At 37.1% G+C, this 13,720-nt stretch overlaps 1 protein-coding gene across 1 annotated transcript in view; it reads left to right on the top strand.

Annotated features, from left to right (window-relative positions):
* LOC150080650 (insulin-like peptide receptor) overlaps positions 1-13,347 on the top strand; it is a 514,932-nt gene extending 501,585 nt beyond the window's left edge. Inside the window, 2 exon segments of the mRNA XM_090381758.1 lie at positions 3,501-3,635; positions 12,469-13,347. Of these exon segments, the coding sequence (XP_090237884.1) occupies positions 3,501-3,635; positions 12,469-13,015 (682 nt within the window). The 3' untranslated portion in view covers positions 13,016-13,347.
* Positions 13,348-13,720: the final 373 nt, after the last annotated feature.

Below are 13,720 nucleotides of genomic sequence, written 5' to 3'. Positions count from 1 at the left end.
CTCAGTTTGTTCCTCTCAATCATTTCTTATAATCTTTCTTCTCCCACTTCTCCCGAATGGCCATGTTTCTTACTCTATCTCTCCTGGTCTTTCCATACACACCTCTCAGAAACTTTATTTCCATCACTTGCATTCTGATAATATCCTTCTCCAGGTATTTGTAAAATTGTGAATGTTAAATGCACTGGTTCAAATTCATTTTCATATTTAACCTTGCTATATTTAGGCTGAACACAGTTTTTATTCTTGGATCTATGCCCATTCATGCAAAATATTTATTTTTTCTCTTGCACTTATTTATTTATTTTCCTTTGTGTAGTATACATGTGATATTTGTTTATTTTTGTTTATGGTCCACAATTATCATTAAGCATTTTCTTAATCCATATCAAACCAACTTAGTTGGTTTGATATGGATCCTGTTAATGATTTTTATTATCATCTATTGTCTTACCCACATATGGCTCTGAACATCCTTGAGAATGATGTGCTGTCCCCAACAGGAACCTAAGTGTATGATGGTTGATATGAGGTCTTTCCCTTACTGTATAACTGAACTGATTGAAATTCTGAAACATAGCTCACATCTGTGATCTAATATTAGCTCCACCAATGCTTTTGCATGTATTGCAAAAGCATTGGTGGAGCATTGGCAGCTTTTGCTTTTGCATGTATTGCAAAAGCATTGGCAGCTTGTATTGCATTGCTCATCCCTCCTAGGTTAGAGAATGCCTAATGATATGAGTTATATTTGCAGAATGTGAAATTTTGCAGATATGATCACATTTGCTTTACCAGTGTTTTACCCCACCCCATCTCTTTTCCACATGCTATATTGATCATACACCTTGCCTGCTCTGTTATCTTCACTAACATCAATTATATTTACTTCTTTCATCTATTAAATATATATGATCTCTTTTATTGTAAGAAATTAATTTATAGTGGCAATTGAAAAACAAGACTGATGCTAGAAAAAAAGTAATGATCCCATGTATTTGTAAACTAACTTTCGTTTATTCAAATTTTCCTCCAGTGCCCACACACTGCATCCCAGTGATCAAGAAGCAACTGGAATGACTAGTATGTTGTTCAATATTCTTGTCATGGTTCTTTGAATGGTGTTGGCATCATCAAAATAACAGCCTTTCAGTGGTACATTGAGTTTTGGGAACAAAAAGAAGTTACATGGAGCTGTCTGGTAAATACAGTGGGTGCAACAATATGCAGGCATTTTTGCTATCCAAAAACTCTCAAATATTGAGAGCCATATGGCTTGGTGTGTTGTTGTGCAAGAGGAACCAACTGCTGTCCTTTCCATGCTGAAGCCACATGAGGGATTCTCTGCAACAAATGTTTCAAATTGTCCAGATAGTAGGCAGCAGTAACACTTTGACGAATGGGCATGAACTTCTTCAAACAGGCCTCTGAGGTTGGGTATATTCATACTGTAGTTTTTAGTGTTTTGCACCAACCTTACGTAAAAATAAAAACACAAAGGAAACTGGACTTTTAATAACTGTGTTTATAATAAATTATAATAACCTGTATTTACAATAAATTTAACTTTACGATAAACTATACATATAAAATATTAAAATCTGCTACATTAAGAACAATAAAATGCATTAAAATATACTAAGTTAAAAGCGATAAAAAACCATAGCTTTCAAAGGCTCCAGCCTTCTTCTTCAGCGGTATTTTCTTATTCTGCAGTACATCTTTAAATATCAGCAGGTTCATGGTACTCATCACGTGTTTCATTCTCACGCGTTCCGTTCTCTTGCGTTGTGGAACCGGAAGTGGCTCGAGCGGGAGTCATATGGAACCTTTCATCCCTTCTGAGGATAGTGGCCTCAAAGAGGGGATGAATCCGCGTACCTCTATCTCTATTAATGTTAATTGTAGAACAGATCCGCAAACTCTCGAGCCACTTACAGTCCCAGAACTTATGCGCCCGATCGGTGATGATAGCATCGTCCGGGGAGATCTGGTGCTGCTTCTCCCAAAAATGTTCGGCCACGGCGGATTTGCCATACTCCGCATTTCTTATTGCCTTAGTGTGTTCCCCCAGACGATCTTTGAGACGGCGTTTTGTTTCCCCTACATAACATTCCCCACAATCCGGGCATCTAATGCTATATACGACCCCACTTGTGTTCTCTTTTTGAATGGGGTCCTTAACCCGAGACACGATTGTGTGCAGCCTCCGCCCCGGAAGCTGCACACAACGTGTCTGGTACTTTCTTAGTATTCTAGCTATATGATCAGTCAGATCCGGATAATAGGGAATGTATGCAGTGGATGTTGGTGTAAAAGACTCGCCTCTCCTCTGATTTCCTTTAACATATTTATCTATAATCCTCTGGGGGTAACCACATTTTGCAAGATCCGTCGTGACCACAGTTATTAAAACACAGTTATTAAAAGTCCAGTTTCCTTTGTGTTTTTATTTTTACGTAAGTTTGGTGCAAAACACTAAAATCTACAGTATGGGCATGAACTGTTTATGCACAATTCCCTTGCTATCATAGAAAGTGATGAGCATGATTTTGATTTTTGACCTTTCTTGACAAACTTTTTTGAGAGAGAGTTTGCTGACTTCCACTCCGCACTTTGTCACTTCATTGCGGGGTTGTACTGAAAACACCACATCTCATCATCTGTAACGATCAAATTCAGGAAAGTAGGTTTGCTTTCAGCAGCCTCAGTAAGTTCTCTGCAGTGTTTAGCCATTCTTAAATAATGTCTCTGGATATTTACTCATTTAACTCATGCCTGTTATTGACTGTCTTAACAAATGTGAAAGGAACAAACCGTGCACTGACCTTCATTTTCTTCAAATCCTGGGTTATTATTTGTCGAATGGTTTCCTTATTAATTCACAGATCTCGGAACATTGCACATTGGCCATTGATAATGATTTCCCTCACCTTTTCTATCAACTCTGGCATTTCAGCCATTTTTGCTTTGCGTGGATGTTCATCTTCCAATGATTCTCTTCCATGGGCAAAACATTTATGCTACCCAAACACACATGCACTAGACAGACAATTCTCTCCATACACTTGATTCATTATTTGAAACGTTTCTGTGGCACTTTTGCCCAGTTGAACACAAAACTTGATGTTTGCTCTTTGTTCCATTGTCCCTCGGCAACAGAGCACAGGAGTGACAGTTTCAGGATATAATAAGAGAAGATCAGCTCATACTACTTTCTGAAATGGCAGCAATTTCTGCTGACCTTGACTGCAGTGCTTGAGGAACAATCACTCTTTCATTTCATGTTTGCTTCTAGTAGATGGCAGCACCAGTACTCTTCTTGTAACATCAGTCTCATTTTACAGTTGCCACACTGTATATTTGATTAATCGAATTATGCATTAAAAAATATATAAATGGTATACATTTCAGCCATTCTTAAATAATGTCTCTGGACATTTACTCATTTATATATAAAAACAAACATTAAACTCCTGATGAACATGATTCCTTTTAAGGTCATACGGAATAGTCTTATGGGAAATGGCTACTTTAGCTTCACAGCCATACCAAGGTCTCTCAAACGAACAAGTACTAAAGTATGTCATTAGTGGTGGGATTATGGAGAAACCAGAAAACTGCCCAGAAAGACTGTAAGTATTAATAATAGTTGTTTGTAAAAGTTTTTTTTTTATCTTATACTATAGAAGACTTCATTCAATCAGAATTTAAATTAGGATATCCAAATTGAAAAATAAAGCTTTTGAAGATATTCACAATTTTCTTGTTTGGCCACTTTAACAATTTGGCCCATTGTTTAAACTGTTTAGTTGTTGCAAAGTGGCCACATTGCAAAACTCACTCTAAACAGTTTAAACAATGAGCACATTATAGTTAATTTTTCAAATGATTTGTATACAAGATAGGATCAAAAACATCTGGGACTCAATTTGATATAAAAATAAATATGTAAACATCAAATTAAAAAAAAAAAAAACACTGGCAAAATTGAAACAGGCAAATGGGCAACTCATTTGCCACATCGGGTACCAGCTCCTTTGGCAATCCATGCAGAGATTGTTGTGTGCAACCTAGCCATTTGACTAAACACGCAGCCATCGACTGGTATCATTTTGGCTGTACATTATGTTTGAATATTACAAGTGAAGCAGGAGTGCAAGATTTCTACACCATACAAAATGAATCTAAATCCTACTATAGCAATATTGTGAACTTTACAGACAGGCTCAGAACAGTTATTTAACTCATTCTGGAAACTTATTTCAGAGTAATCCCCAATATCTCTATTGGGGATTACCCTGACTTCTAATTTTTCTTGGCATAAGCCCATTACAAATATTGTTTCCTTTGCATCAAAAAAACTTGGTTTTCTCTTTTGTTTTTAGTATTAATTTTCTTCCAAACAACTGTTCACTCTGTATAAATCGCAAATCCACCCTACCATGGAATATTGTTCCCACATCTGGGGCGGTGCCCCCAAAAACTCTCTCAGGCTTCTAGATTCCATTTAAAAGAGGGCAGTTAGGTTAATTAAAACTCATCTCTAACAGAGTCTCTCCACTCTCTGTCTCTCTCTCCACTCATAGACGTTCTGTTTTTGCTGTATGCATTTTCTATATATACTTCCATGGGCACTGTTCTTCTGAATTGGCTTCTATAATTCCCACTCTCTCTTCCACAGTCTAAACACGTGCCACAACCAGTCAACCTCCTTTTACTGTCCAACTTCAAACTTACAGAACCAACTTTTCTTCTTCCTCATTTATTCATTCTACTTCTGTTTTCTGGAACAACCTTTCTTCATACATATTTCTTGAAAATTACAATGTACATAAGTTCAAGTCTAATATCAACAAATATCTTCTTTCATCTTCTCAACCTCCAACCCATGCACGGTACTAAGAACTATAGGTTCTAAATACCTCTTGTGTTTGAGATTTTCATTAAAAAAAAAAAAAAAAAAAAAAAAAGTTTGGGATTTTTTCTGTTGTAGAATCCAAGAATTGTGTTGATGGATTCTGCAATGGAAATTACAAGACTCAAATTAATTTTTATTGTAAATTGTGTTTAATACTTCGGTCATCAATTTCACTGACTTAGAACAGTTTCATTATTATAGAAATTCGCTAAAGCAAGCAGTTATAAGAAGTTATGGAAACAAGAAGCAGAAAAATAATGCCCATTCAATTTGTTACCATCCAATGGTAAATTGCAAAACAAACTATAAACTATTAGTAATTTGTCATGCTACTGAACACATTCTTTCATTCCTGAATGTGGGGTGTTTGTTGGTCTGTTAAATTTTGGAAGGATAAATAGTGTGGATTTGTTGTTATCTTTCTTCTTCTTGTGGGTTTTTTCCCATCCCTATGATGGGAAAAACTGTTACCTGATACGTAGGATGGTTGTTTTGTCTGGCTATTATTATTATTAGTTGAGGAACTCTGACTGTCCTAGTGTTCAGGATTGTGGCTTTTCTGAAGTTCCTTGTAGGTGTTCTCTGAGTGGCATATTGTTGTTACGTTCTTATGTAAACACCATGCCAATGGTTGATATGGTGATTGGAATCATCATTTCTTGATCCATATGCCACATATCTTTGACTTCCTGTGTGAGGTCTGTATACTTCCTGATCTTTTCCCCATAGGTTTTCTGGAGGTTGCTGGTGTTGGGCACCACTGTGTTGGTCAGGTAGGTAGTTTTTTCATTCTTGTCAGCAAGGATCATGTCCAGTCTGTTGTGTTGGGTCATCTTGTTCATTCTTATGGTACAGTCCCAGTGCAGCTTTAGGTAGTGGTCTCTAGTACAGCCTGAGGTTCATACTTGTAATATAGTACACTTTCTTTAATCAACTGGTATTTCTTTGCTAGCCTCTGATGTATTATCTTGGCAACCTGGTCATGTCTGCAACTCTTCCTCTGGCTTTAAGGTATCATCATTGAGATGTGTCATCTGTCATTCCTTGGTATTTGGTGATGTATTTTCTCTAGTTCCATTGGTCTTGGGTGGTGAGCATCAATGTTTCGGCCTCAGGGAAGAGCACTGGTGAGCCATGCAATAACAGAATACACACAAACAGTTTTTGCAGTGCACTGGGTAATTCGATGGCAGGTGGCAAATAATAACACAACAGTAAATTTCTTCAATAGACTAATCTCAGTAGTTTATATTTCTTCATAGTAGGACTTATCCAACATGTGGTCTTCTCCCCATATAGACAAACCAAGACAAGACAAGGCAAGACTGGCCTGTTGTAATGTATTTCCCACCCAATGTAACATGGATGTGGATAGTGTATTGGTAATGGGCATGAATGAGTGCACATGGGATTCTTGTGTACCTGTAAAGCTGAGACTGAATGCAAGAGTTTATATTATGTGTAGGCTCTAAGTTAGTATATAACAGATTAATATATAATATACACTTACTTTTAACAACACTCCCTGTATTGTTAAAAGTAAGTGTGTAAGGGTGTATAAATGTGTATGAGTATACATACACTGGTTTACACATGTCCATGTGTGTGTGTGTGTGTGTGTGTGTGCATAAATGTATGTGTGTCTATAATCGCATATCAGTTTATTTGCATGGGCAAGAGTGTGTACGTGTGTGTACGTGTACGTACATGCATGGTTGGGAAAAGAGTGCAATATTGAGAGGAATAAATGCATGAAATTGGTTGAATTAGTTAAGTGTCCTTTCATTGTGCACTCTGAAAATGCTTTAAAAAAAATTCCTTAAAAATCACTGCAGGTTAATTTGTTTAAATTGTGGTATGAATGCCAGGTCATGTTTGTAATCTATATGGTCACTGAATGATTATGACTAGTATATAACAAAAATAAAAAAAGTGCATGTCTGCCTATGTTGTTGTTTATATTTAAGGGACAACAGTGTTCTGTCTGGATGTAAGGGTGAATGAAAGTACTGTTGTGTGTGTGAAATAGTTGTTTGCTCCTTATATATATGTCAGAAAAAAAAAAGCATCATGTACCTGTAGAGTATGTGTGTGTGTTGTTTTGGCTCCAGCTGGTCTGGACAGTGTGGGATTTATACTTACATGTCTGCAGAGCACCCACAGTGCTTTCTCCACCATCCCATCCCAAACTTTTCGCCTTTCCTCTACAGAGCTGTCCCTTTGTCCTTCTAACTTCTGTTTTCCTGGTGGAAGTATTCCTATCATCCACCTTCTTTGCCTGCACCTGCTTCCAATCTTACACTACCTCCCCTGCACTCCTTTCCAATAAAAACTTCTTTTTTTTCTTTTATATGGCCTTTCATGGTAAGCTCAGGCAAAGTCAGGGTTTGCCTAGCCAGAGAACTTAATCCCTATTACCTGGCCCAGCTCCCCACTCTTGATACAGTAACTAGGGGGTCGGTGGAGTTCCACGGGACCCCTAGGCTACGAGGCCAGGTGAACAACATAACTCTATGCTATAGTTCATAAATCACATGTCATTCTGGCCTTTACAGAGGTCTGTATTCAACACAAGAGAACTGATCACATTGTTGTTGTTGTGGGAACCCACCAGTGCCACCTGATCCTAAACACTGTGTTCTGCCTTGAGCCACGCATTGAAAGTCTTCCTATATATGTTGTATTGATGCAGGTCATTGTACTGCCTGTCAAGAGTGCCTTTTTTTGCCTGTCTTTCTGTCTTCGTTTCTTTCTTCCTTAGTAGTTGAGTTTGAGCAGGGTGTGCCACTTGTCTATCTTCCTTATTGCCTGGTAGATTAGGGTTATTTTTTTCAGATTAATCCTTTAAGTTCCAAATCACTTTATTCTGTTGTTTGATGAGGTCTCTCAAACCCCTTCACCTTCTTTTGGCTGTGGTGTTAGTGACTCTTCGTCACCACTGTCATGGTCCTTCTCGTGATCTCCACTAGCTCACCTTGAATTCGCTCCATGATCCTGAAGGAGTACTGGGAGTATGTAGGTGTTTATGGCTTTAAATATGTTTCCTCCATTTTGCTTGGTTTTTAGCAGGCTTCTGAGTCTCTGATGGCATTTCTCAGTCAGATAGGCCTTTATCTCCTGTGTTCTAGCTGTTCAGCTTGTATCCCCAAGTATTTTGTAGATCTCCCTCCTTCTGTCATGGCTTTTATCTCTTTACTGGTCTTCAGCTGATAGTAGTTTTGGCTGACTAGTTTTCCCCGATGCAGTCCATGGGTCTTGCATTTGTCTGGTCCGAATTCCAACCTGATATCAGTGCTGAACTCTTCAGTGATCCAGAATGTAGCTGTTGGAGTTGCTTCTTGGTTGCCACGTAGAGCTTGATGTCCATGTACCATCAGATGGGAGAGGGTGTACAGGTTCTTTCTTTCTTTCTTTTCTAAGAGTATATAAATACTTTTTGGTATTAAGCAGGGTGGATAGTGGGTTGAGTACTAGACAGAACCACATTGGGCCCAGGGTATCTCCCCGGAAGATTCCTCTCCTTATGGAGATAGCTTTAATCCTGATGTTCCCAACCTTGATAGTGGTTCTTCATTTTGCCATGGTTGCTTCTAGGAAGCTCATCCTTATGACTGTCATTAACCACCATGCCAACCTTTGTATCATCTGCAAACTTAGATATTAAGCCTGATATACCTTCATCAATATCATTAATAAATATAGGAAACAACAATGGGCCGAGTACTGAACCCTGGGGAACTCCAATAAAAACATTAGTCTATGAAGCCGACCGGGCTAGCCGAGTGGGTAAAGTACCTGCCCGGCAACCCAAAGGTCGCGGGTTCGATTCCCGCCTCGGGCTTGGATCAAAGTACTGCAAAAACCTTGGGAGGTGCAATATGGCCACAGAAGCCGATGCGCCAATAACTACCAAATCAAAAAAAAAAAAAAAAAAAAAAAAAAAAAAAATTAGTCTATGAAGAGCAGTGTCCATTAAATACTATTTACTGTCTTCTTCAGCTCAACCATCCCTTTATCAATAGCTGTAACTTGTCATTAATACCACACTCTGCAATTTGTACAGCAGTCTTGTATGTGCAAAAGCTTTCCTGAAATCCAAATACAAAGTACAAAGTATGTTGAGGGTCAAACGGCACCAGGAATTTCTCCGATCTCCGCGAGTGTTCGCTGTATCGAGGGACAGTACTCTGTCAAGACCAGAGATTTAAAAGTGTGTGGATCATGTGTTGTGTAGTATGTTGTGCCCATTGTTGTTCTGGCCTATTGGCCGTCGAGCCCCTGATGGGACCCAACGTTGTCCGTACTATGCCAACGAGGAGGCTGGCCAGGTGTACCTTGAAATTTATTATACTCTGGCAGGTCCCGCCGCCTAATTTCCTGGGATTTCAGCGGCTGGGTCCTATTTAAAAAAAAAAAAAAAAAAAAGATAATCGCGGTGGCATAATTTCAAAATCGCTATTACGAGATAGTCTGTGGGGTTTGTTCCCCGAAATTACCATGGAGTTGTACGTTAAAATGACAAGTTCTAGAGGCCTAATGGGGCGGGCAATAATTTTGGTGCTAATTTAAATATGGATGCGTGGGGCTTTCGCGCTGTATAGTCAAAGAGAAGGGTAGGGAGACTGAAGGCTGGGGGGAAGAAAGAGAAGTAAGGGGCCGATAGGGTAGATGGCCCCTGCAGTCAGTGGGGCATGCCCATGCCCCACCAGAGGGAAAGGGGGATGGCAGGAGGAGGAGAAGACAGCGAGCCATCTCCCCCCCCCCCACCCGCCAAGGAATAAGAGTGAAAGCAGGCTGGTCAAGGTTACCAGCCCAGATCGCCATATGGCTAGGTGGCAGCAATGTGCTGCAGTCATTTCTCTGAGCCCTTGCATGGTAGTCTTGTTGTCTTGATCAGGTTGTCAAATGCCTGTGCTGGATGAGGTTGTTGTCCAATCGGGTTGTCACTGTGATTTCTTTTTTTATTATTTTTATTTATTTATTTGTTTATTTTATTTATTATTATTATTATTATTTTTTTTTTTATTTTTTTTTTTTTTTTTAGTTGGTCACTTCCAGGTCAGGTCAGGTCCAGTTACCTTATTCATGTCATGTTCATGTATTGAATGAGATTGTCACGTCAGGTGGATACATCTGTCGGTAGTCATAGAGATTGTAACTTCAGGTAGACTCAGTTGTGAGGTTTAATTCCTTGGTTGTTTCACCCTGGTGTCAGTTCATTATCTGTGAAGGTTTCCGTGGTTGTGTAGACATTCTGCTGGTCGAACCTAACCTTTTTTTTTTTTTTAGAATCATGTGGACTAGCACATAAATTGTTTATTAACAAAATATTATTTTGTTTATTACTGTACTTTTATTTTTAAAGACACTCATGCAGATACACACGTATCATAATGTCAATCAACACCTCAACAGCTATTCACTGTGTGTGTGTGTGTGTGTGTGTGTGTGTGTGTGTGTGTGTGTGTGTGTGTGTGTGTGTGTGTGTGTGTGTGTGTGTGTGTGTGTGTAATCCAATTAATCCAAAAATTAAATAGGCAGAAATTAATAAAAATAAATAAGAAAAATAGTAGGAAAGCTAACATCATATATAATATAGCTAATATAATATAATATATATAATATAGCTAATATATATATAGAATCTTTCTTTCTTTTCTTATATTATTTCCTAACCTAACGTTTAAGGTTAGGTCACTAAATATAAGTAAACCGTTCCTATTATTTCCTAACCTACCATTTAAGATCAGGTTACAAAATATAACGAAAAATAAAGAAACCTTTTCCTTTTTTCGTAACCAAACCTAAATCAACAGTATAGTAAAAACACTTATGAACTCCAAAAATCTGCTTTTAATAATGAGAAAAAAACATGATGAAGAACATAAAAATGAACAGAACGAAACTAAACTTTTATTAATTTAGTTTTCATCAAAAAATCAACCAATGTTTAATTTTCCTTACAAATTTCTTCCATCTTTAAAAGATTCATCACTACCTGTTTACCATTCATTACAAAACTATTATGCACCGTTCTTTACTCATAAATACATTATAATGCCAACTAATGACTACACAGTACCAATCATTTCATTGTTTTCCATGCCTACCTGTCAATCAATATATCCTTCTCGATTTCGGCTGCAGACTGATAACACCTTTCGTCTGTTTACTGAGCGAGCAGCACTAGAGTCCGGTGTCGGGAAACTAATTTTCCGCGTAAGTTATCTGACGTTTCTTGTCATTCACGTGTTGGCTTTCTTTACCTTAGCCCTTAACCCTTTTGCACTTTTCTTTATAGTCTTACATGGATGTATTAGTTCATTTGTTAAAAGTTTTTTATATTTTTCTTATGTCTAACAGCCTTCATCACGGTTTTTTGAATTTCCTATCTTTGCAAACTTTCCCTCCAAATACCTCTCTTGATGCTTTCACTAATTTTATTAAATTTTGGCCATTCTTCATCTAAAGATGTATCGATATGTTGAGGCTTTTTTAAGTCTGACTGAATTAGTGCCAATCTTCAGTGGGATGTAACACTTTCCTAATATTTTCCTAGTGGCCTTTTTCATCCTGCACACTCATGATTCAACTGAAGAACAGGTCCAATTTTCAGATACAAAATGCTAAAGCCTCATTCCCTGAGTTTCCTTGGAATTAACTAATACATCCCTGCCCACAATGATGCCATTTTCATGCAGATTTAATGTTATTGATATGCATGGAAATTCTTTATATTTCAATCACTTCAGCACCTAATGAAACTTTAGAGCTGGGGTTTTATAGTGTCATAAAATATATTTTAACATAATCCTGAGTGATATGTTCCATAGTTATGATCTGTGGTCTAAGTTAAGAAAAATTAACAGTTCTTTTTATGTTTGTATGAATTTGTATTATTCTAATGTAGGAAGAAGTGCTTATTTTTCTTAATTGTAAGATCTTAGATTACACCTGTGCAATAAACCACTTAAGGATCATATATTAATTCGATATACCAAAGCAGTAATATCTAAGAAATAATCTGGTATGAATAAGAAGTGGGAGGGGATCATATCATGAAACATGCTGTTTGTATACATTCCTTAGGAATTAAAATAAAAATTTACTCTGATGCCGGAAGAAATGCTCAGTTTATAGTTTGAAGCTGATGATGCTCATTTTAATTTGAAGTTTGAAATGATGATGACGCTTATTTTAATTTGAAGATTGAAAATGTATTCTGCAACAAGGATACGACAATCTTGTTTAAAGAAGCAAATTATATAGCTATTATAGCTACTTATTATAGCTTCAAAATGAATGGAATGTGGAAGATAGTATTTTGGGCATTTTGGAAGAAAGTATTTGGGGCATAATAAAATGTTTTCCACAAAGTGGTTACTAGACTTTGTAGAAAATATTTGTTAAATGGGAACGAAAGATGCTTTTTAACCTTAGCTTTTTATTCATGTGAATTAAATTTGTCAGTATATATGCTTTACTTATATAATAATGTAAGTTGTTTCTATTGATAAGTAGAATCATTTTGTCTTTTCCCCTTCCAGATATGAACGAATGAAATTATGTTGGGAACACAATCCAAAAGCTCGCCCAACTTTCACAGAACTCATTGAAGTATTGCTTCCAGAAATTAACCAAAGTAAGTTTCAAGAAGTGTCTTTTTATTTCACTCAAAGAGCACAAATGTGTACCACTATGGAACCAGAAGATCCTGCCGACAATACAAGTCCTGCTACCCCACTGAAATCCCAGATTCAGTGGGAGGACATGTCATTTGCTAGCCATGAAAATTCAGATGATGAAATTGATGTGCAATATTTTCCCAGTGTTATGGAGGTGCCTGAAGAAACTAGTGGACAGCCACAGAACGTTTCTGGCAGGGAGTGCCTTGATGAAATGTGTAGAGGTGCTCATGGTGGTGAAGATGAAAATAAAGACCCTGTTATTCATTCCAGTGAGGACAGTAAAGGTATGTCCATTACATCTTCTGATGGCAGTAAAGGTAGCAAAATCAGTACTGTCTCCAATGGTAGTGTGGCTAATGGGCATATAACTTTTCCTGCAACAGTTCGAAGGACTACAACATGCTGATAAACATGTAGACTTGATATTTTATTTTGCTGGTATGCAAACCATTGGTTTCAACAGCATAGATCAGGGAAGTGCTTACTAAGTGGCATAATCATTCCTGAACTGAGAGATAAACTTCAGGTAATCCAGTCAGAATGCCATAATCTCTCTTTAGACATTGCAGTTACCTTTATAATGCCACTTATTAAAAGGACATGAAACTTTGTCCCAAAATGTTTTTTCTCGTGTATGTTATTCATACAAATTGTATATAGAAATGTTATATATTGTAAATATTCTTATTTATATTTGTGTAAATATTGATATATTTTTTGTTAGTCTTAATAGTTGTGCTATACGTTGATGGTAAGATAATTAAGATAGTAAGATTTTTTAATCATTGTTATTTAAACAATTTGAAAATGCTTCTACTTGTAAAACTAGCAGAGAAAGGACAAATGTTTCAAAATTCAGTTCATTTGCAGTAGAAAGCTGAGATTTTTTTATACTTTATTTGTTTGGCTTGAAATAATGTCATTTAAAAATTTCACGTCATGTATCCCACCCTGTCAGAATGATCTGTTCCATAAATCATGTCCATAAAATTCTCTTAAATCATGGAAAATCTTTCTCCATATTTTTATTTACAGTTTCTAAAAGTGGTTATTTGGGGCAAAAAATGGGACCTTTCAAAATTATCTGTTCTGTAAATTATGTTCTGAAAAT

This window comes from Mastigoproctus giganteus, chromosome 9, assembly GCF_048544385.1.
Source record: "Mastigoproctus giganteus isolate SK-2022 chromosome 9, ASM4854438v1, whole genome shotgun sequence".
NCBI lineage: Eukaryota > Metazoa > Arthropoda > Arachnida > Uropygi > Thelyphonidae > Mastigoproctus > Mastigoproctus giganteus.
The sequence above is the reverse complement of the archived record's forward strand: the minus strand, read 5'-3'. Positions and strand labels throughout refer to the sequence as shown.